Source organism: Pleurodeles waltl, chromosome 3_1, assembly GCF_031143425.1.
Source record: "Pleurodeles waltl isolate 20211129_DDA chromosome 3_1, aPleWal1.hap1.20221129, whole genome shotgun sequence".
Lineage (NCBI taxonomy): Eukaryota > Metazoa > Chordata > Amphibia > Caudata > Salamandridae > Pleurodeles > Pleurodeles waltl.
The window spans coordinates 558,880,727-558,903,332 of record NC_090440.1 but is presented as its reverse complement, the minus strand read 5'-3'; the positions used below and the strand labels follow the sequence as shown (position 1 = coordinate 558,903,332).

Below are 22,606 nucleotides of genomic sequence, written 5' to 3'. Positions count from 1 at the left end.
AACCACAACTTCACCCATCCCGAACTGTGAGGAGTCTATATCACTTCACCTCCACTAACCAGCCCATCCTACAGCTACTGCTGATGTGCACCATTCCTCTCAAGAATGCAAAACCGTATAAACAGTCTGACTACTTCAGCTCACGTTTCTATAGTCTATGCATTTCACAAACGTGTCTGGAGGCAAATAAATTACGCAGCATGCACCATAAAGAACAATGACAATAAAAATGCACATTGTATTAACTGACGAAGAAACACATTTATTTATTGGCTAGGCAGTCGGGCACGAACACTAAACACTCACACAGGAGTGTACAGACTTGGAAATAGTGCAATTTTGAGGTTTGTACTGAAATGCGAACAAAACTAGTATGGCAGGGGTGACCCACATTCCTTTCTCGCTTTCTACTTTGGTTCTACAGTCTGTTAAGGTTAACTACACAGGAGAAACATTGGGCAGATTTTGATGTAGTACTGTAACAAGATCGGACACTCTGTCCTGCTGAAGAGTGAGGAACATTCTGATACTGCGGAACTCGCTTTAAATGCTGTGGTGTCTGTGGCCTGCTGAGCCTGTTGTCACAAGCTTGATTGTCTTTTTGTGTTGCTCCTGCCAGTTTGACAAACATAGCAAGCACAGGGGCAACACTGGGAGACTTCCTCGTAGGTGATCTCTAGCAAGACAACATGTCCTTGAGGCAGCAGCCAGTCTGTGGCTCCTTAAGAAGCATGTTCACCACATCGTAGAACTTGTTCTCATATGCCAGCTGGTAGTACAGGAAGATGTCTTCACAGTAGCTGAGCAGCTTCTTTAGGTTGTGAGCAGCAGAAGGAGGTGTGTTATGCTGCTGGAACCTGGAAGAGAAGAGGTACAGTGTGAGAGAGGTCACCACTAAAGTGAAATGGGTGGGAATGAGAAGGGTGACTAATAAGGGACAAGGGTGGGAAGGTGCCTATAAGGGGCAATGGATTTACTGTAAAATACAGTGGGTGGGAACCCAGCAGTTAAGAACGAGTTGATCGCTGTAGCAGCTCATTTATTATAGTTTGATAAATAGGATATTCCCGTCCATCTTATTACAAGTCCCTTATACCCTATGGTACTTGTAATAGAGCAGACGGGTTATCCGTCCTGTATGTAACGTAGTAACACATCTGCAAAACTGTGAATCAGGTCATCCGTCTAAATCATAACAAAGGACGTGCCCTACCACTTAACTTGACACACATATAATGCATAAATCCCAATAGAAGCATAGGAATTTAGCAGAGGAATAAACCTTTCTATTTCGTCTCAAATGTGCACTTTGATTTCGATTGGATCTTTTATCACACATTAAACCCAAAGCACAGCGTGGCTATCATGACTCTTGAAATCATTACATTAAATATGTTTTCTTTCTGGTAAAAAAAGCAAAGAATGATTCGCAAATCCCAGTTCTCACTTGAATTGGGAGAACTGATCATGTATGGGCACATCTACCACCATTGGGGACATCGGAAAATAACATCTTGTCACAGAACAATAGCATACCTAATTGTCTGAAGCAGTGTCCCAGCGTGAACGAGGTTCTCATTACTTCCACAAGGACACTAGATTTATTCTCTAGGGAGAGTTGATTACTTTTGTGTTCTCAGGAGAGGTAGAGATGAAAGCAGCATTTCCCCAAGACTCCTTCGATGGACACCCAAAAGCCTTCCTGGATAATTGAAAAATCCACAAACTTCAAGAAGGATTTCGATGGGTCCCTTTTATAGCTACAACTGCACTTGTCAGGTCCCCCTCTATTCATATAAGTGTTCCAGTAAGGTAACTATACTTTAAGTTCGCACAGGGTCATAGGGGGTGATTCTGATGTTGGAACCGCCAGAAGACCGTACCGCGGTCGAAAGACCGCGGCGGTCATTCTGGGTTTCCCACTGGGCTGGCGGGCGACCGCCAAAAGGCCGCCCGCCAGCCCAGTGGGAAACAGCCTTCCCACAAGGACGCCGGCTCAGGATTGAGCCGGCGGAGTGGGAAGGTGCGATGGGTGCAGTGGCACCCGTCGCGTATTTCAGTGTCTGCAAAGCAGACACTGAAATACAAGGTGGGGCCCTCTTACGGGGGCCCCTGCAGTGCCCATGCCATTGGCATGGGCACTGCAGGGGCCCCCAGGGGCCCCGCGGCACCCCCTACCGCCATCCTGTTCCTGGCGGGAGACCCGCCAGGAACAGGATGGCGGTAGGGGGTGTCAGAATCCCCATGGCGGCGGAGCGCGCTCCGCCGCCATGGAGGATTCTCAAGGGCAGGCAGTGGAAAGTCGGTGGTACACCGCCGACTTTCCGTTTCTGGCCGCGGCTGAACCGCCGCGGTCAGAATGCCCAGCGGTGCACCGCCAGCCTGTTGGCGGTGCTACCGCGGTCATTCGCCCTGGCGGTTTTTACCGCCAGGGTTAGAATGACCACCATAGTCTCTTTGGCAGCAAGTACTTCTGACAAATGAATAAAATACTCCAAGTTAGGGGAGCAAACTGAAACATTTTGCCATGCCTGCAGCATCTTGGAGTCCTAGGTACAGCTTGTCCAGGGAAGCCACCAAGAACCACAACTTAGAAATAGGTTGCTGGCATCTCCCCTTGAGAGGGTATTCACCAGCTTATGGTGTAGGTCATTGTTGGGTGAAGACTCAGCACCCTTCTGGAAGTCATCATGCCAGCACCTTGACTCGGCTCAGGGCTGTGACTATGACTGTGGCCGCCTCGTATTACTGAAGCACCTCATTCAACAGGGAACCAAAACTCTTCCACAGAACAGCAGACCCAATTGATACCTTTGTACTGAACCTACTACATCCAGTCCAAAGACTTCAGACTTTCCCATCACTTTATAGAAAGGTTGGTGTTCGCGACCCTACAAGCAATAACACTTCCGTGAACATTAGCAGTTTGTTGCATTACCTCTTTCCCATAATAGCCATTAGTTTGTGATCTTGGACTTGCTTCAACAACATGGCAGCGTAAACTTTGAATTCCTGCAGAGGGTTATGCTATTTTACATTTTATGCAACCAGTACGTGTAAACACTCATATAGAGCACTGTAACCTATAAGCTGTCTTGGCGCTGAGGTAAATGGAGATAGGAACAAAGAAACTTAGTAAGTGTAAAGCTTCCCTAAAAGGAGGTCTGTCATGTATCTTGCACAAACAGGATGGTAAAGAATTCCAATGGTGCTCCGCATTGATGGAGAATGACCTGTCATCTTGTCTAACTCACTTATATTTAGATACAGCAACTACACAGGGTCAGAAGAGCACAAACTACACCCCATTATGTGGAGATGCAAGTTTTGCTGAAGGAAGTGGGTAACCTATCAATTAAAGCACAGGGACTTAAGTGTATGTCTTCTCGCAATAGGCAGCCAATGGGGTGGTTTAAGAGCAGCTGAAGCGGTGGTAGAAAGAGTCGATTGTACAGCCAACCTGGCAAGGCGTGGAGAATTTGCTGTAACCTCTGTAGACTTTCTGTGGGAGATCCAAGAAATAAAGAATTGCCATAATCCAACTAACTAAGGATAGTCGACTGAACAACTATGGGCCTGGTAGAAGAAGGTAAGAACATTTGAATTTCAAATAAAAGCAGAAAAAGAAGGAAGTAAGAGGTGGATAGATGCCTGATCTGGTTCGACAGAGGCAATGAATTCTGAAAAGAAAAACATGGTTTCCAAGCCACTTTAATAGAGGTATGAAGGAGGCTCAAGTCATATAACCAAAATTAGTATGGATGCCTGCTGACACAGAGCCATTAGAGCAGAATAGGATGTCATTCTTATTGGCATTACATTTCAAAGATTTCAGTGATAGCCACCAAACGACTACCCATATACAATTTTGAAAGGCAGAGTAGGGGTTAAGCACTGTATTATCAAAAGATATAAGCAACTGAGTGTCATCCGCATCATTTATAAAATTAACCCCTAAGGATTATACAAGCTGAGCCGGAGGATGGATGTGTAGATTAAAAAGGGTGTGGCTCAATGAGAAGGAGTCTTGAGGAACACCCTACCATAAGACCTTAAATTCAGAACGGGGGATTCAGAACAGGGGAGGGGAGCACATCTTGCCGTCTGACCTCCAAATAGGACCTAATCCATTGGAGTGCTGAGTTATGAGTCCTACCTCTGCCACTCTTAAAAACAGTATATTTTTGCGACCCTCTATCAAAAGTGGCTCATGGTCAATCAGCACCAAGTCTACTGCATGACCATTGTCAGGTGACATTTGAAGATCACCTATCAAAGCACTTTCCAAGCACTTTCTGTTCCATGCACAGGGCGGACAGCAGATTGTAATGGGTCCAAGGTGGTGTGTTATTCCACAAACCTGGAAATATGACTATTGACATATCTCTTCAAAATGTTCATAGAGAAAGGCAGCAACAATATGTGACAAAAGTTGCTGAAGATATTAAGGTCAGCACTGGCCTTTTTCACCAATGGTACAACCAGGACCATTTGTCCCTCACCAGCACTATATTCTTCAAAGTGGATTTACTGCAGATGTTCCAATGGAAATACCGTTTTCCAGACTGCAGGAGGAATCGGATCCAAAGGAAAACCAGAGGGGATGGAATTTGCCAAAACAGAAACATCTCTCACCTGCTTAAAGCTAACACAGACATCTCATCTGCATTGGACAGCATAGATAGGATAGCTGAACTGGATATATTAGCTGCACTACCAGAGCAAGTAGGGCAAGCTGCCAAACTCTTGCAGATCTTAGAGATGTCATCAGAGAAGTTGGATAAATCGGCTCACAGCTCCTGAGTATGCTCTGATTAATACATAAGGCATGATGGGGTTGACAATGAGGGTGTGATTGAAAAAACTCACCTTAGCAGTATTACAAGCACCTACCACAGCCCATCATCCAGGTAAGAAAATACATGAATGCCCTTCCTTTGCAAAATCACCAATGCTAGGCACTTCATAAAAATACCCTTACAGCCACGGTGACGCTGACAGGAAGTACTTCGAACTGGTAGTGTTGTCCACTTACGACAAAGCAAAGGTACCATCAGTGGACAGGGTGGATGGAAACAGGCGTCCTTGAGATCAAGCACTGTCATGTAGTCACCTTGCCGAAGAAGGCGAATGGAGTCCAGCTGAGTTGTCATACAAAAATATTCTGATAGGATGTAACTTTGAGGGGCTTCAGATCAAGGATTTTGAGAGTACCGATAATCTTGGGAATGAGATAGTAGAGAGAGTTGCACCCTCCCTACAGTGCCTTTCTGTAGGACAGCCTGCACTTCTTCCTGAAGTAAAGAAGGGTTTCTTTGCTGAGAGTATGTGCACGGAGTGGGATACTTGAGGGGATGGGGTGGGGAGGGTCATATGTCGCTGAAGGCAATAGCTGCGATGCGGTATGACTAGGATCCACTTGTTCGATGAGATGTCCCCCTAGTATGAAGTTGTGTATCTTTCCCCGAACAGGTGACATGTAATGTTTTCAGGATGTGGAGGGAAGTTAGGCAGGATGAGTCACTGTTTGGAAGTAGCAGCTCCATTGCTGGAGGCACTTTTACCCCAATCCCTATTGTTACCTTGTAGAAGTCGCTATTGTACCCTAACCCGGTCTGCATTTGGTAAGCCTTCTGCTGTCCCTTGTAGGGGTGGGGTTACTCAGGTTAGGTGGTCTTTGCTCCAACACTGGGCTGCTGCTTACAAAAGGAGCACCTGTATACCCCCTGTACGAAGTGGACTGAAGCACACCCACGGACTGTGCCTTCTTCGTATCTTTTTTTTATTTTCTTGAGAAGAGAATGGTACTGATATTATTGTCCTTCTGAATGCTAGAGTTGGAAATGACTGTGCCCTCTGACACTTTCAGTACTGCTTCAGGAGCTGCTTTAGGAGGCCGAAAGGGTGGACTAATAACCAGTCAATGAGCCCACTGTAAGGCCTTGCTGGGATATTGAAAGAACAAACAAAATAACATCTGAAAATGAGTCTTATAAGGAGTTGGAGTTTTGGGCAGCACAACCGGCAACAAATTTGTCCCAGAGCCAAGTGTAGATGGACTTTGTGGATGGGTGTCTCATTGCAAGGATTACATCAACCACCTCAGTTAGCAAGTCAACACATTTAGTTGCTGTCACTCAATATCCATGCATGGAGATTTGGATGTAGGACCATGTCCTGTTGCAGAGGCAGAATGTCCTACCAAAACAGAAGTCTGATCAGAAGACAAATGTCCTTGCTCAGGAGCACCGGATTTCACACTTTCTTGTCCAAATCTGGGGCAACCAAATCTATCTTTCTCAGAACTTGAGGCAGGAGAGGTAGTAGTGGAATTGTGTATAGGAGTTGTTCTTTCCATTTCAACTGACTGTATTTCCTGAGTGCCTCTGCAGAAACTCCAGCCCACAGAATTGTTGACATAGTGCGTTCTTGATGGTGGCGAATAGTGGCAAACAGATCTAGCCAGGGAATACCCCACTGCTCTAAGGCATTCTGTGCAACCTATGGATGAAGAGGACATTCATGCTCCACTAGAAGATACTGCTTAGCTGGACCTTGAGCAGCTGCTGCATGCCAATAATACTGACCAGCAATGGCAGTTATGTGCGGAACATAGGGAGCTTGAAGATCGCCTGTGGAAACTTCATTAAAAGCACTACCTCACTTGCTTACATGAGGAGAGTGACTGTATCGGTAGGATGTTGGTGAGATTGATTCACGCTAATCAGATACGATCGCCCCTTGGGGCGATTAGATAGGATGGAGGGGTGGTCCCCAATACCCCAGGGGGCATTAATGATGCATCTGTGGTGTTTTACCACTCCCTTTATGCAGCTGCAGTGAGTCCTCCTGTTGACTGCCTACATAGTTATCTGCTGGATCTTCCACTCCCCACTGAATCTGTTACAACAGGCAGAATTGGATGCTTCTCTCCAGTTGGAGGAGATCCGTGTGGCCATCTCTCAGATAGCCTGCAGTAAAACCCCAGGATCGGATGGCCTCTCCATAAAATATTATGCCACATTTAGTGCATCCCTGGCTCTCAAGCTAGTAGTGGTTTATAATAAAGCATAGGAGCTGTTTTTTTTGCAGACTCACTTTGCAAAGCCCTACTAGAGGTACTCCTCGAGCTGGGCCGAGTCTCGCTGCATGTTTGCTCATATTGGCCATTGTCGTTGCTGATTCTTGATTATAAAATTCTAGCGAACGTCCTGGCGAATAGACTGCTTCCTGTGGTCGGTACCCTAGTGCACGTGGATCAGAACAGGAGAATCCCAGGTCGTGATACCTTCCTTAATATTCGGCTGCTCCTCCATCTGATGAGGGCTGACTTGGAGGATGCGAAAATGCCAGTGGCAGTGTACCTTGACATCGAAAAGGCTTTTGATACCGTGGTGGGACTACTTATTCGCAATGCTGGAGGAGCCGCAATTTGTTCAAGGATACTTGGGTTGGGTCTGTGCTTTATATGGACGTCCGGTGGCAGAGTCAAGACAGCGTAGCTGATATCAGACCTGTCTGATATCCAACAGGGCACAAGGCAGCACTGTCCCCGTTAATTTTCGCCTTGGCCATGGAGCCACTGGCCTGCACTTTGCGGATGCAAGCAAAGCAGTAGGAGATTGCAGCGCACAGTATGTAGAATGTAGTTTCTTTATATGCTGATGATGCCCTGATCTATCTTCGTGACATCTGGGCCTCGCTCCCAAGGCTGATGACACTGTTGGATGATTTCTGAGCTATGTCAGGTCTTCGGGTGAACAGGGCATAGTTGTGTTTGTTCCCCTTATGGTGGGTCTGTTCCCCTTACGTCGGGTTCTGGAGACCAATGGGGGGGCTGCCATGGACTCAGCTTTTGTGGCAGTGTGACAGCTTTAAATATCTAGGCATTCAGACATATAACTGCGATGCCAATCTTATGGAGGGGAATGTCTAAAAGGCGCTGGTCCTTCCAGATCTGAACATTGTTACCACTTTCTCCTATGGGCCTGGTGCGGTTTACAAAATGCTCGTTTTGCCACACCTTTTGTATGTTTTTGTGGCTCTTCTACTCACACTCCCTGTGTACTTCTTTGCTGATTTGACTAAGCTTTTTTTGTAATTGATATGGGGCAGGGGTCGGTGCCAGGTGGCGCTTTCTAGATTTTTCAGGCCTCTACAGGAGGGCTGCTTGGCAGCCCCTAATTATGAGTTATACTATGCGGTGGAGCAGTTGCAGTAGGCTCTACGGTGGCTTGGAATGGCCTCTTCCTTGGAGAGGGCAGGTGTGCATCAGCTTTTGGATGGGACTCCTATATTTGCCTTGTGGTCAACTGGGCCTCACCTCCATTGCGAATTGCACCAGATACAGATTGTCGGGCAATGTCGATTGAGATATGTGCAAAGGAGAGGGACCCCACCCCACATATTCACCGCTGATCCCAGACAGGCACATGGCAACTCTGATGGGGGTTGGTGTCCACCATGATCTCACGAGATAGAGGACAGACAGAGATTCCTTTAGGGATTGTATATAGAAGGCACTTTTCGGTCCTTCCAGAGCCCGTCGACACTTACTAGGTGCCAGAGAGACATTTTTTGACCTCCAAAGCTATTCATCATGTGATCACTATGTAATGGGGGCAAAGGCACTTTGAACCTCTTATAGCAATGCCACTCGATCACTCCATGCAGTGCTGAGGTACAGCAGCGCACGTGGGGCTATAACGGCACTTTATTTTACATGGCACTGCTTACTTCACATCACACGATTGATGCGCAGGTCCCCGAACAGTGGTCGCTGGCCCTCAAATTAACTTTTCAGATACACAATGGACCCAGGCCATGCAACACCGCTACACATTGCACGCATGTACCTGGGCACCCATTCTGGGTGCTCCAGGTGAGGGGTGTTGGATGCAGAATTTTTTCATTTGGTGTGAGGGTGCCCAGTTATTGGACAGGTGTGGGAGGAGCAGCAGTTAATTTGTAAATAAAAATGTGCAGTGCCTAAAGCTCTCCTCTGAAACTCATGGCTGCTGCATTTAAATTGTGAGCACAGAATACTAAGGCAGCATAATCCTTATAGCCAACTCGGGCCACTTTAATCCACTTACAGCCACTCCCTGCCCCTTCAGCTCAATATCGCAGCTTTCTGCTTTCTACCACTGTGACGCTTTTCCATTTTGTTGTTGGTGTTCTGCCTTTTCCACATGCGACTTTTGCTCGCAGTAATTGCCTGATGCAGAAAAATAAGTGCTGGCCCTCAAAAATGAGTGTTGGTGCCCCCCACATTGAGCACTGGGGAAGAGGTTATGGTGACTATCTCTACGCTGGTTGAGGGTGAAGTGGTGTCCACTCCAGAATCATGCTTGTTGGGTGTATGACACGTGCCAGGTGTGCTAAATATTTTCACAGGTGTATTGATTTGGCATTCATACTGTACAAGAGGCAAACTGCTGTGGCCTGGAAGTCACTAGCTGCCCAAGTTGGAAAGAGTTCGGCCCGTATACTGTTAAAGTTGGCAAAGGCTGAATTTGATGTGCAGGTGAAGGCCCGCAGGAGCCTGACACCTCCCTAGGCACCCAGCTGTATGCTTCTTCCTGTTTTGTTTGTGGAGCTTGGGCCCTTGGCGCTGCAGCAGGGTGTGTGGCTATGATTCATGTTGGGGGCACTTTGGGTTGTGGTATTGATTTTGCAAGTATTGTTCGGGTGCCTCCTTGATGGTTGGGAGGCATCAATCTGCTTATACTTTGTTCACCTCCCCCGGGCGGGGGTTGGAAGCATATACGAGGTCAACTGTTAAGGTGTTGATGTGAATCATTTTGTTACGTAATGATTCTTTCTTTCTCATTTGGTCTCTGAGGGTGGGGAGGGTGTGGTCGGTACCGCTGGGGTGTTAATGCTGTGTATCGGGCTGAGTTTTTGACCGGCTGTTGGTCCTCTGTTTATATTGTAAAATAAAGAAAGAAATGTTTTAAAAAAGTAAAATTTTGCACTTGCCACATGTTGTTCACATGCTGAGCACTGACGTACAAGCAATACACAGTCTCCTTAAACACGAGGTGGACAGAAAGTACTAGTAGTAGTTGTAATAAGGAAAATGCACATGCTTTCCACAATCTTGCCATGGAAATGTTGGGTGCAGAAGATTCCAGCTCAGACTGTTAACAACCCCCACCCCCAACTCGGCGGGGTGTAATTTCAGTGGAGTATGGTAAAGGTAGACAGAATGCATGTACCGTGCGCCGTGAGTACTAACAGTAAATATTATCAAATGTCTGAATCATCACTCACCTCTGGGGAGGAAGGACGGGTATGTGATTCTACAACCCAAGCTACAAAGAGCTGGTAACAGCGTAATATTTTCCACTTGCAGCACATGTTGCTCTACATACTCATGCCTTTGAATAGACTAAAAAGCAGTACTTCTCTAAGAGGTGGCTAGAGTGCATATGAAAAAGACATTTGAAATAAGGTTTTTCAGAACAGTCTGGCCAACTAATAACTTTGACAGGCTTGAATATCCATGCAATAATGTTTAGTAAACGTGTGAGATGTGGACCATATAGCACTTTTACAGATGTCTGTTATTGGAATGTTACCTAAGAAGACCATTGTGACTTCCTTCTTATGAGTGGAATGTGCTCCAGGCACTGCAAGAAGTGTACACTTAGTTTTAACGAAGAAAGTCTGTATGCACTTGATCCATCTGGCTATTCCACCCTTAGAAATGGGATTACCAAGGTGAGGGTCGAACAGTTGCTTAGTACAATGGATGGATTTTGCCATGTCAAGGTAATACTTCAATGCCCTTTTGACATCAAGTGTGTGTTTAGCTCCTTCCTTTTCTGCCACTGACTGCAGCTGTGGGAAGAAAATAGGCAATGCTATTGTTTGGTTTAAGTGGAATGCAGAAACTACCCTATCCTTGTGCACCTAGATAAAAGGGTTAGCACCAGCAACTCACTATCTCTTCTCAGTGAGATAATAATGACAAGAAGATCACCTTCTAATATGAGAGCTAAAGGTGGCAAGAGTGTATGTAGTGGCTAAATTGGAGGCCACATAAGTCTTGTTAATACTAAATTGAAGTTCCAAGGTGAGGCTTGGAAAGTGCGTAGAGGAATGAGTCTGTTAAGGCCTTCCCTGAAGGTCCTGACCACAGGAAATCTAAACAGGGGCCAATGCTCTCTGTTGTTAAGCTGCTACTGCACACGGATGGATTGACATCTACGGAAGCATCACATACCAGTGCATCGCCCATGGGTAATGGGTGTGGGTACATGAAGGCAAAACCTCGGGATTCTACCTATTTGTCGGTGGCAAACAGATCTACTGTGGGTGTGATCCATTTTTGGAAGTACCTGGGGATTCATCTTCTATTTGTGAACTTGTTGATGCATCCTGCTTGGCAGGCCCACAAATTCTTTGTCTATCCCACACTGGTGCTCCACTAACAAGTAAATGTGACTGCAAATAGCAAAATCTTAAATCTTGTACGCTAGTGCTGATAGGTGGGTAGAATGGCTCCCACCATATTTCTGGATATGTTGTCTGTCTTTCTGAGTACTGTTGTTCCTCAAATGAGTGTGTAAAACAATCTCAATGCCAATTGGATTGCTGTTAATTCCAGGTAGTTGATATGATAACCCTGCTGATCCTGTATCCAGGTGCCCTGGAATGCCATGTGAATGGAATGAGCCCAACATCCCATGAGAGAGGCCTCTGTGGAAATGGCCACATGCGGTTGAGGGTCAAGAAAGAGTGTGCACAGTAACAAGATATTTTGGTGTCATCTTTCTCTTATTCTATGATCTTAGTAACCCTATGGTATGTCAAGGCATGGTAGACTGAGGTTTCACCTGAAGGAGAGGGTTAAATAGTGCTCCAGTGAGTCTTCCTTATCAGCCTCGATTAATGGTTTTTGCCATGCATCTTCTTCAAACATGGGACCAGCTCTTCATTAGTTTGCTTATGGTTCTTCATCATTATCTTTGCCAATGTGTGGTGGCATAGATGGTGAGTGCAGAACCATGTCTTGTGGTGCAGTTATCTGGTTCAGGGGATACTGCTTGCTTGGGATTTTGGAAGTGGTATAGCTTGTGTCAAATGGTATATTCAAATGAGATATTTTGCGTAGTCCCAGTCTTGCTTGAAGGGTGCAGACTCTGTGATTAAGGACAGTCACATCTGGTTGTGTACCTGAGTCTAAAGACATTGCTCTAATTTCATGCTACAATATATCCTGTTTCAGGGTAGATTTAAATGCATTTTCGTTTTAGAACACTGACTATCTGTTGTGCCATTGTGTGATGTGTAGCGGAGTCCCTACTTTTGTGCAAGGGCTCTTTTGATGCTTAGGCTCCTTCCAGGGCTGAAATTGAATTGGTTCTGAAGCAAACATTTAAAAGTGTCTTCAGCTATGTCTTTGCAAAACAGACATAGACATGGTTTTCTGGGGCAAAACCACCTGGTTTTTTTAAGTGAGGCTTTCTGTAATTCTCAGGCGAGCAGAGTGGAATTTGCTTGGGTCCTTTTTTTATGTGGCATGTGTTTGCAGCATTTGTGTATGAAGCATCTATTTGGTATCTGAGGTGGTCTTCCTACCACTGCATGTTTGTTTCAGACGCAAAAAAATCTTGCACAGACCCTTGACTATCAGAAAATGGTGCTTCTTTCTCTGGGTTTGCTACCCCACAGGACAATAACTTTGGGGTGCAACAAATTCTTGTATGGACCTTTGATTGTCAGAAAATTGTACTTTTTCCGGGTCTGCTAACCCTACCGGGCAATACGAGTCACTGTCAGTATTGCTGTCTTCATACACTCCAAAGATATTTTGTTTGGATCTTCTGACTCAATGCTAGTCCAACTACAATCACAACAGTATTGTTCATCGTGATCTCAAAGAAGGCACAGGTCACTTTATGATGATGACCGGAGTGTACCCCTTCGAATGACATCAGACAAAATCACCAATGTGTACTTTCTATTCCCTACAGAGTTGTTCTCATACAACTAGAGGGTGAGTTTTGGCTAAGTAAGTTTTGAAGAGGTGTTGATGGGTCAGTCTGATGCATTTTGGAACTGTACCAGCCTGCCAAGCTGAAGAAGATGTCGATGTTCTTGAATACCCTGGTCTTTGTAGCTGCACTTCAATTATGAAGCAGCAAACGATAGCTCAGAATATGATAGAGTAAAAAAAGATAATCAAAGGGGGACTCTGAGTGCTGAAGGGTTTCAGGTACATGATCACGAGTCATTCTCGAAACCGAATTGCACTAAATAACTTGTATTATCCCAAGCCCAACACTAGATGGCAGGATCGTGTACATCATGTAATCTGCAACACATTCTGAGAAGAGAATGCCCCTGCTGTGCCCAACAGGCCCTAATGTCACATTCATTAAAAAAAACGGATGTTTAGTAGCAGATTTAAAAGTCACTGGGAAAAATATAGCCAAAGTATTTCATGGAAAATATTTTCTGAAATTGATACCTAAGTATAAAAGGCAAAAAAGGCTCTACAATTTACTTTAAAATGTATGTATAAAAACCATGAGCATGAAAAAACCTAATAGCAAATATTTCTATAAACTTCGCGAATTTTCAATACATTGAGTATAAAGACTAAAGAAGAGTACAAGAAGTCATTGAAATACATTAACACAATCAAGGAAGGAACCGATCCCTTGACTATATTACTCAAAAGCTTATAGGCAAATGGATGAAAATACTCTTTTTTTATTTTCTGTAAGTGACAGGCCCAATACACCAACATTCACCTTTTTTTTTTTCACAACACGTGTAATGAGTAAGCCTTGGCAGCAGCTACATTTATGGATGGCAAAACGTACCCCTGTAGAAAGAAATAAAATCAGGATTTGCAAAATATAATGTTATGTAAACTTCCATGAGGGGACAAAGGGCTTTATGAACCACCTGAGGCTGCGTCTCTTGAGAGCCATGTGTTAGAAACTGGGTCTCTAGTTGGCAGCGGTTTGCATCCTGTCCAAGTAGGGACCACAATCCTGGTCAGGGATACACAACCTAAATGATTCTGTGCTCACCCTCGGGAAGCATGGCACATAGCAGGCAGGCTTATCATGAAATGCTATGTGTAAAGGTATTTGTGCAGCCCACATTAGCAATCACAATGAAAACACCACAAAAAGACTCCAAACAAGTGTATGAAAAATAGAGATTATTTATCTGAGTAGGTCAAGACCAAAACAACAAAAATCCAATGAACATTCACTTAAAAAAGATGTCAAGAATAAGTGCACTTTGTATGGGGCTTGTTTTAAAGCCTCTTCTGCAAAGAGCGTGGCGAAAACTTGTCGGGCTGTTTGAGATCAGCCTGAGTATGGAATTCAAATTCTAAAATCTATTTGTCTTTTTACTGCACAAAACACAGAGGAAACTCAAAGGCCGCTCAGGCCTCCATCATCACGGAATGAACCGCCGCAGCCACGGGTTAAAGGGGAAAGGCTATCCAGGCAGGCCGGCGCTTTGGCAGAAAACAGGGTTGCGCCCGAGGACGCCTTGCAAGCCGGGGAAGTGCAAGCGCATGCTGCACATCTCCGTTACCTGGCAACACGGGTGTCTGGCAGAAAGGAAGCCACTCCAAAGTCCTTGAAAATCTGGCAGTGAGCTGCAACTAAACCGCTCCAAAGCTTTGACAAAGAGGGAGGTAGGCTGCAAAGAAGTCTCTCCATAGTCTTGGCGAAGCTGGCAGTAGGCTGCAATTAAACGGCTCTGAAGTCCTGGCACAATGGGTGGAAGGCTGAAATAAAGCCGATGCAAAGTCCTTACAAAGCGTGTGGCAGGCTGAAATGAAGCTTCTCTGAGGTCTTTGATGCCCTGGAGACATTTAGTAGAACCGGGGGCAAGACAACAAGCAGTTCTTGGTTCTTTATCTGCAAGGCAGAGGTCAGCAAGCGGCAGGCATCTTAGAAAAGCAGGACAGCAGTTCCTTGAAACTGTCAGACACAGCAAAGTGGCAATCCTCTAGTAAAGCACCCTTCATTCCAGCAGGGTTCTGTCTTAGATCCCGAAGTGTACTGCTTTTAGGGAGTCAGAGACCCAGTACTTATACCAAAAAGTGCCTTTGATGTGGGGGATGACTTCAAAAGGTCTCTCTGAAGTGTAGAGGTCCCCTTTTCAGCCAAGCCCTGTCCACAGACTATCAGTTGGGTGTGATCAGCCCCTTTGTGTGGACTCTGGCCACTATCCTTTGAAGTGTAAGTGTGAGCCCTTCCCCACCTCCTCCCCAGGAAGACCCAACAGTATGCAGATAAATGCAGATGTAGGCGAGTATCCTGTGTTGTGGGAGTCTGAAGGAAATGCACAAGTGTAGCTGTCACCTAGCCCAGGCCAGCAGAGTATTGAAGACATGCGGTAGGCACACAGGGCAGTGAGAGCAGAGAAATCCCTCTTTCTAATAGTGGCATTTCTAGAATAGTAATAATACATCTGACTTTACCAGTAAAGAAGATTTATCATTACAATTACAATGATACTAAAGATGATGCCGCTACTCCTCTCTGATCAGGAAATACAGCTTAAGAGTATTTTAACAAATTCCCAATGCTGACCTATGAGAGAGGAAGGCCTCACAATAATAAAAAACGACTTTGAGAGTTTTTCATTACCAGTACATGTAAAACCCAAAAGTACATATCCTGCCTTTTACATACATGGCACCCTGTCCTATGGGCTACATAGGGCCTACTTTAGGAGTGACTTAAATGTAAGAAAAGGGGAGTTTAAGACCTGGCAAGAGTTTTTAAGTGCCAAGTCTAGGTGGCAGTGAAACCTCACACACAGGCTCTGCAGTGGCAGCCTTGAGATATGTTTACCGGGCTACTTCAGTGGGTTACACAATTAGTGCTGGAGGCCCACTAGTAGCATTTAATTTCCATGCCCTGGGTATATGGTATACTACTTCACAAGGGACGTACAGGTAAATTAAATATGCCAATAGGGGATGCGCCAATGTTACCATGTTTAGATGAGAAGCACATGCACGCTAGCACTGGTTAGCAGCAGTAAAATACTGAGAGTCCTTAGGACAACAAAAAGATAAAGCAACAAAACAGAAGGTAAAAGGCAAAATGTCCGGCGTAAGACCACACTAAGGATGCCAGGTCTAACATCATGTCACTTCAATAAGCTCAGCAAAATGTAACAAATATTATAGTTGGCACATTTGATAAGGGAGCTCTAAAACTGGTGAAAGAATTCCAGACAGAGTACCACATTAGGGGAAACAATGTCAGAATCTCATTTTAGTTATGATAAAGCGTGCCATACAGGTGTCCCTGTGCATTAAAGACCTACATTAAGGAACAAAAACTCTGTCTAAAAAAGGTAAGAAGATAAGATATCATTCAGGCAGCTGAAAGGTTAGTCACCCAACATAATTGACAAAGAACCATTTGAGCTGCAGGTAATTCCCCTTAGATTCATATCTTTTGGAACTATTAAAGCCCAAAGGAGACGCCCACTTAGAAGAAGGCTTAAAAATATCAAGCTCGTCTGGCAGCAGGAAACATAATAATTACCATAAATGTGTTTATTATACTGATACAGACTACAAACCCTGGTTAAAACACCAGGGATGTACAAAGACAATGAAAAAGGTATTCACACTCCTGTATTAGAAAATCACTCTCAGACAGCAGAAAAAAATATCTGCCCAGAATCAAGTATTAAAAAGTATTAAAACAAAATCCATAAGAGGGAAAATGTCCCACAAGCAAAAAAGAAAGCTTGTTATGAAATATCAAAGCATTACTAAAGCAAATTATTCAGAGATCTAATCAAAACAAACAGAAAACTAGTACTGTGACAACTGCAGTTGGAATAGATTATTCCAGGAGGACTCTGTCTTAAAGAGGGAGGAAGTCAATTTCTATTTCTAGCAGCTGTAACGTACAAGTTACTTACCTTCGGTAACGAAATGTCTGGTAGAGACGTATTCTAGTTGCAGATTCCTTACCTTAGAATTTTCCCCCAGGCGTCAGACTGGATCTGGAGATTTTTCTTCGAGCAATACCCTTGAGCGTCGGTAGGTGGCGTCTGTCAACTCCACGGGCATCGTTGGCGTCGTAGTCGCTGTGATGACGTCGGGAGTAGAATATAGACTCCGCCCTCGCGCAGTGACATCAGTTTCTTTTAACGACTTTCAACGCCAAAGCTCAGAGCCGCTAAGAACACTGAGATTGGTGCACCAGAGCTAAGGACCTGAAGTACAAGTTACTTACCTTTGGTAATGAAATATCTGGTAGAGACATATTCTAGGTGCAGATTCCTTACCTTAGAATTTCCTCCAGACGTCAGACTGGATCTGGAGAATTTTCATCGAGCAATACCCTTTCGCGTCGGCAGGTGGCGTCGGTCGACTTCGCAGGCGTCATTAGCGTTGTGGTCATTGTGATGACGTCGGGAGTAGTATATAGACGCCACCCTTGCGCAGTGACATCAGTTTCTTTTAACGACTTTCCACGCCAAAGCGCAGAGCCGCTAAGAACACTGAGATTGGTGCACCAGAGCTAAGTACCTGAAAGGGGGAATCCCTGTCCCTATAAATCAGTTCGCAAGCGGGGAGGATGGATGGGCGGTAAGGAATCTGTCTCTACCAGATATTTTGTTACCGAAGGTAAGTAACTTGTACATCTGATACAGACTTCTAGTTGCAGATTCCTTACCTTAGAATAGATACCCAAGCAATGCCATCCTCGGTGGTGGGCTGTGAACCAAGATCATACTAGGATGTCCTGCATGACCGACCGACCAAAATAGCTGTCCCGACCGACCTGACTGTCCAGGCAGTAGTGCTTAGCAAACGCGTGCAGGGACGCCCACATAGCTGCCTGGCAGAGATCCAGGACAGGAGCTCCGCGTGCTAATGCAGAGGAAGCAGCAGTTGCTCTGGTAGAATGAGCACACAAGCCCTCAGGGGGTTGCTTCTTGGCCAAGGCGTAGCACATTTTGATGCAAAGAAGCACCCATCGAGAGATGGTACGCTTTTGCACCGCCTTCCCTTTTTTCGCACCCACATATCCAACGAAGAGTTGATCGTCTACCTGGAAATCTTTAGTACGATTGAGGTAAAATGCCAACGCTCTTTTTGGGTCCAGGCGGTGGAGTTTCTCCTCCTCATGGGAAGGATATGGGGGTGCATAGAAAGTAGGCAGAGTGATGGACTGGCCAGCATGAAAGGGTGTAACCACCTTAAAAAGGAAGGAAGTGCTAGTGCGCAATGCTACTTTGTCAGGGGGCACAGATAAGTATGGAGGTTTGGAGGAAAGGGCCTGAAGCTCCCTCACCCAGCGAGCAGAGGTGATAGTGACCAGAAAGACAGTTTTGAAGGGGAGGAGCCGCAAGGGACAATTATGCATTGGCTCAAAGGGGGTACACATCAAATAAGTAAGTACAAGATTAGGGTCCCACTGAGGCATGATAAATGGAGTGGGAGGAAATAAATGGGTGAGCCCTTTAAGGAATCTACTCACAATAGGAGATTTAAAGAGTGAGGGCTGATCAGGTAGCCTAAGGAAGGCCGAAATGGCAGATAAATACCCTTTAAGGGTGCCCAAAGCAGAGCCCTGCTGGGACAAAGAAAGAATGAACAAAAGAACCTCGGATAGAGGGACGGAAAGGGGATCAACAGATTTGTTGGTACACCATGCCACAAATTTGTTCAGGTGTATACAGTTTTGGTTGATGGACGCCTGGCTGCCAAGATAACATTGCAGACTTCAGGTGGAAGGGCAAAAGCTGTCAACTGGCGCCGCTCAATCTCCACACATGAAGGCGGAGGTTGAACAGGTTCGGGTGAAGAACTGTCTCCTGTTGCTGCGACAGAAGATCCGCCCGAAGAGGCAATCGGAGTGGAGGATCGATGGACATGCTCAATAGCTCTGGATAACATACTCTCCGTGCCCAGTCTGGAGCCACCAAGATGACTTGGGTCCGGTCATTCCTGATCTTCTTGAGAAATCTGGGCAGAAGAGGTATAGGTGGAAAGGAGGCCGGAGTTCCATTCAAGACGAAAAGAGTCTCTGAGCGAGTGCCACCTTGGAAACTCCAACGCGCAAACAGCTGACATTGCGCGTTCTCTGCGGAGGCGAACAGATCTAACCAAGGCTCTCCCCACCGCTGAAAGAGATCTTGCGCCAACTCCGGATGGAGACGCCATTCGTGATCGGCTCGGCATCGACGGCTGAGTTTGTCCGCTTTGGCATTGAGGGAACTCGCCAGATGTTGAACCATCAGGGTAATGCCCTGATGTTCCATCCATGTCCAGAGGCGTAGTGCCTCCTGACAAAGGGTCCAGGACCCTACTCTGCCCTGTTTGTTGCAGTACCACATAGCGGTATTATTGTCCCTGAACACCTGCACCACTTTCCCTTTGAGGGAGGGAAGGAATGCTTTCAGCGCAAGCCGGAGACCAGAGCCCTCTGATCTCCGCCTCTCCCATGTGGCCGCCCCAACCCAGAAGTGACGCATCTGTCACTATAGAGAGATCTGGTTGGGGAAGGGAGAGGGATCTGCCGTGGACCCAATGCAGATTTGAATGCCACCACTGCAGGTCTTTCGCAGTCCCTTCTGAGATCTGGACCATGTCGAAGAGATTCCCCTGATGTTGAGCCCACTGGAACTTCAGGACCCACTGCAGAGCCCGCATATGCCATCTAGCATGTGTTACTAGGAGGATGCAGGAGGCCATGAGGCCTAGCAGCCTCAGAGTCAGTCTCACTGAAACCCAAGACTAAGGCCGAAAGATCAGAATCATAGCCTGAATTTCTTGGACTCGCCTTTCGGGAGGATAAGCCTGAAACTGCACTGTGTCCATGTAGGAAGTTGGCTCTGTATGTGCTATTTCAAAGTAAGGAATAGCATGCACAGAGTCCAAGGGTTCCCCTTAGAGGTAAAATAGTGGTAAAAAGAGATAATACTAATGCTCTATTTTGTGGTAGTGTGGTCGAGCAGTAGGCTTATCCAAGGAGTAGTGTTAAGCATTTGTTGTACATACACATAGACAATAAATGAGGTACACACACTCAGAGACAAATCCAGCCAATAGGTTTTGTTATAGAAAAATATATTTTCTTAGTTTATTTTAAGAACCACAGGTTCAAATTTTACATGTAATATCTCATTTGAAAGGTATTGCAGGTAAGTACTCTAGGAACTTTGAATCATTACTTTAGCATGTATACTTTTTACACGAAACACAATAAGCTGTTTTAAAAGTGGACACAGTGCAATTTTCACAGTTCCTGGGGGAGGTAAAGTTTTGTTAGATTTCACAGGTAAGTAAGTCACTTACAGGTTTCAGTTTTTGGTCCAAGGTAGCCCACCGTTGGGGGTTCAGAGCAACCCCAAAGTTATCACACCAGCAGCTCAGGGCCGGTCAGGTGCAAAGGTCAAAGAGGTGCCCAAAACACATAGGCTATAATGGAGAGAAGGGGGGTGCCCCGGTTCCAGTCTGCCAGCAGGTAAGTACCCGCGTCTTCGGAGGGCAGACCAGGGGGGTTTTGTAGGGCACCGGGGGGGGACACAAGTCCACACAGAAAGTACACCCTCAGCAGCGCGGGGGCGGCCGGGTGCAGTGTGCAAACAAGCGTCGGGTTTCCTTTAGTTTTCAATGGGAGGCTAAGGGGTCTCTTCAGCGATGCAGGCAGGCAAGGGGGGGGCTCCTCGGGGTAGCCACCACCTGGGCAAGGGAGAGGGCCTCCTGGGGGTCACTCCTGCACAGAAGTTCCGTTTCTTTAGGGGCTGGGGGCTGCGGGTGCAGGGTCTTTCCCAGCCGTCGGGAAATGGAGTTCAGACAGTCGCGGTCAGGGGGAGCCTGGGGATTCCCTCTGCAGGCGTCGCTGTGGGGGCTCAGGGGGGACAACTTTGGTTACTCACAGTCGTAGAGTCGCCGGAGGGTCCTCCCTGAGTTGGTTGTTCTCCACCAGTCGAGTCGGGGTCGCCGGGTGCAGTGTTGCAAGTCTCACGCTTCTTGCGGGAGTTGCAGGGGTCTTTAAATCTGCTCCTTGTAACAAAGTTGCAGTTCTTTTGGAGCAGTGCCGCTGTCCTCGGGAGTTTCTTGTCTTTTTCGAAGCAGGGCAGTCCTCAGAGGATTCAGAGGTCGCTGGTCCCTTGGAAAGCGTCGCTGGAGCAGGCTTCTTTGGAAGGCAGGAGACAGGCCGGTAAGTCTGGGGCCAAGGCAGTTGGTGTCTTCTGTTCTTCCTCTGCAGGGGTTTGTCAGCTCAGCAGTCCTTCTTCTTGTTAGTTGCAGGAATCTGTTTTTCTAGGTTCAGGGGAGCCCTTAAATACTAAATTTAAGGGCGTGTTTAGGTCTGGGGGGTTAGTAGCCAATGGCTACTAGCCCTGAGGGTGAGTACACCCTCTTTGTGCCTCCTCCCAAGGGGAGGGGGTCACATCCCTAATCCTATTGGGGGAATCCTCCATCTGCAAGATGGAGGATTTCTAAAAGTTAGAGTCACTTCAGCTCAGGACACCTTAGGGGCTGTCCTGACTGGCCAGTGACTCCTCCTTGTTGTTTTCTTTGTTTCCTCCAGTCTTGCCGCCAAAAGTGGGGGCCGTGGCCGGAGGGGGCGGGCAACTCCACTAAGCTGGAGTGTCCTGCGGTGCTGTGACAAAGGGGTGAGCCTTTGAGGCTCACCGCCAGGTGTTACAGCTCCTGCCTGGGGGAGGTGTTAGCATCTCCACCCAGTGCAGGCTTTGTTACTGGCCTCAGAGTGACAAAGGCACTCTCCCCATGGGGCCAGCAACATGTCTCTAGTGTGGCAGGCTGCTGGAACCAGTCAGCCTACACAGATAGTCGGTTAGGTTTCAGGGGGCACCTCTAAGGTGCCCTCTGTGGTGTATTTTACAATAAAATGCACACTGGCATCAGTGTGCATTTATTGTGCTGAGAAGTTTGATACCAAACTTCCCAGTTTTCAGTATAGCCATTATGGTGCTGTGGAGTTCGTGTAAAACAGACTCCCAGACCATATACTCTTATGGCTACCCTGCACTTACAATGTCTAAGGTTTTGCTTAGACACTGTAGGGGCACAGTGCTCATGCACTGGTGCCCTCACCTATGGTATAGTGCACCCTGCCTTAGGGCTGTAAGGCCTGCTAGAGGGGTGTCTTACCTATACTGCATAGGCAGTGAGAGGCTGGCATGGCACCCTGAGGGGAGTGCCATGTCAACTTACTCGTTTTGTTCTCACCAGCACACACAAGCTGGCAAGCAGTGTGTCTGTGCTGAGTGAGGGGTCTCCAGGGTGGCATAAGACATGCTGCAGCCCTTAGAGACCTTCCCTGGCATCAGGGCCCTTGGTACCAGAGGTACCAGTTACAAGGGACTTATCTGGATGCCAGGGTGTGCCAATTGTGGAATCAAAAGTACAGGTTAGGGAAAGAACACTGGTGCTGGGGCCTGGTTAGCAGGCCTCAGCACACTTTCAATTCAAAACATAGCATCAGCAAAGGCAAAAAGTCAGGGGGTAACCATGCCAAGGAGGCATTTCCTTACAGTCCAGAACAGCTCTGATGAAAGGGAGCGTCTGAGAGGGAGTCAGGTGTGACTTTGGCACGTTTATAGTGATCCCCAG

General features: G+C 46.4%; 1 protein-coding gene across 4 annotated transcripts in view; it reads right to left on the bottom strand.

Annotated features, from left to right (window-relative positions):
- Positions 1-236: 236 nt before the first annotated feature.
- SPG11 (SPG11 vesicle trafficking associated, spatacsin) overlaps positions 237-22,606 on the bottom strand; it is a 579,875-nt gene continuing 557,505 nt past the window's right edge. For all 4 annotated transcript variants that reach the window (XM_069222954.1, XM_069222953.1, XM_069222956.1 and 1 more), the window contains one exon: positions 237-857. In XM_069222954.1, coding sequence (XP_069079055.1) covers positions 677-857 — 181 coding nt within the window. In that variant the 3' untranslated portion in view covers positions 237-676. The remainder of the gene's footprint in view (positions 858-22,606) is intronic.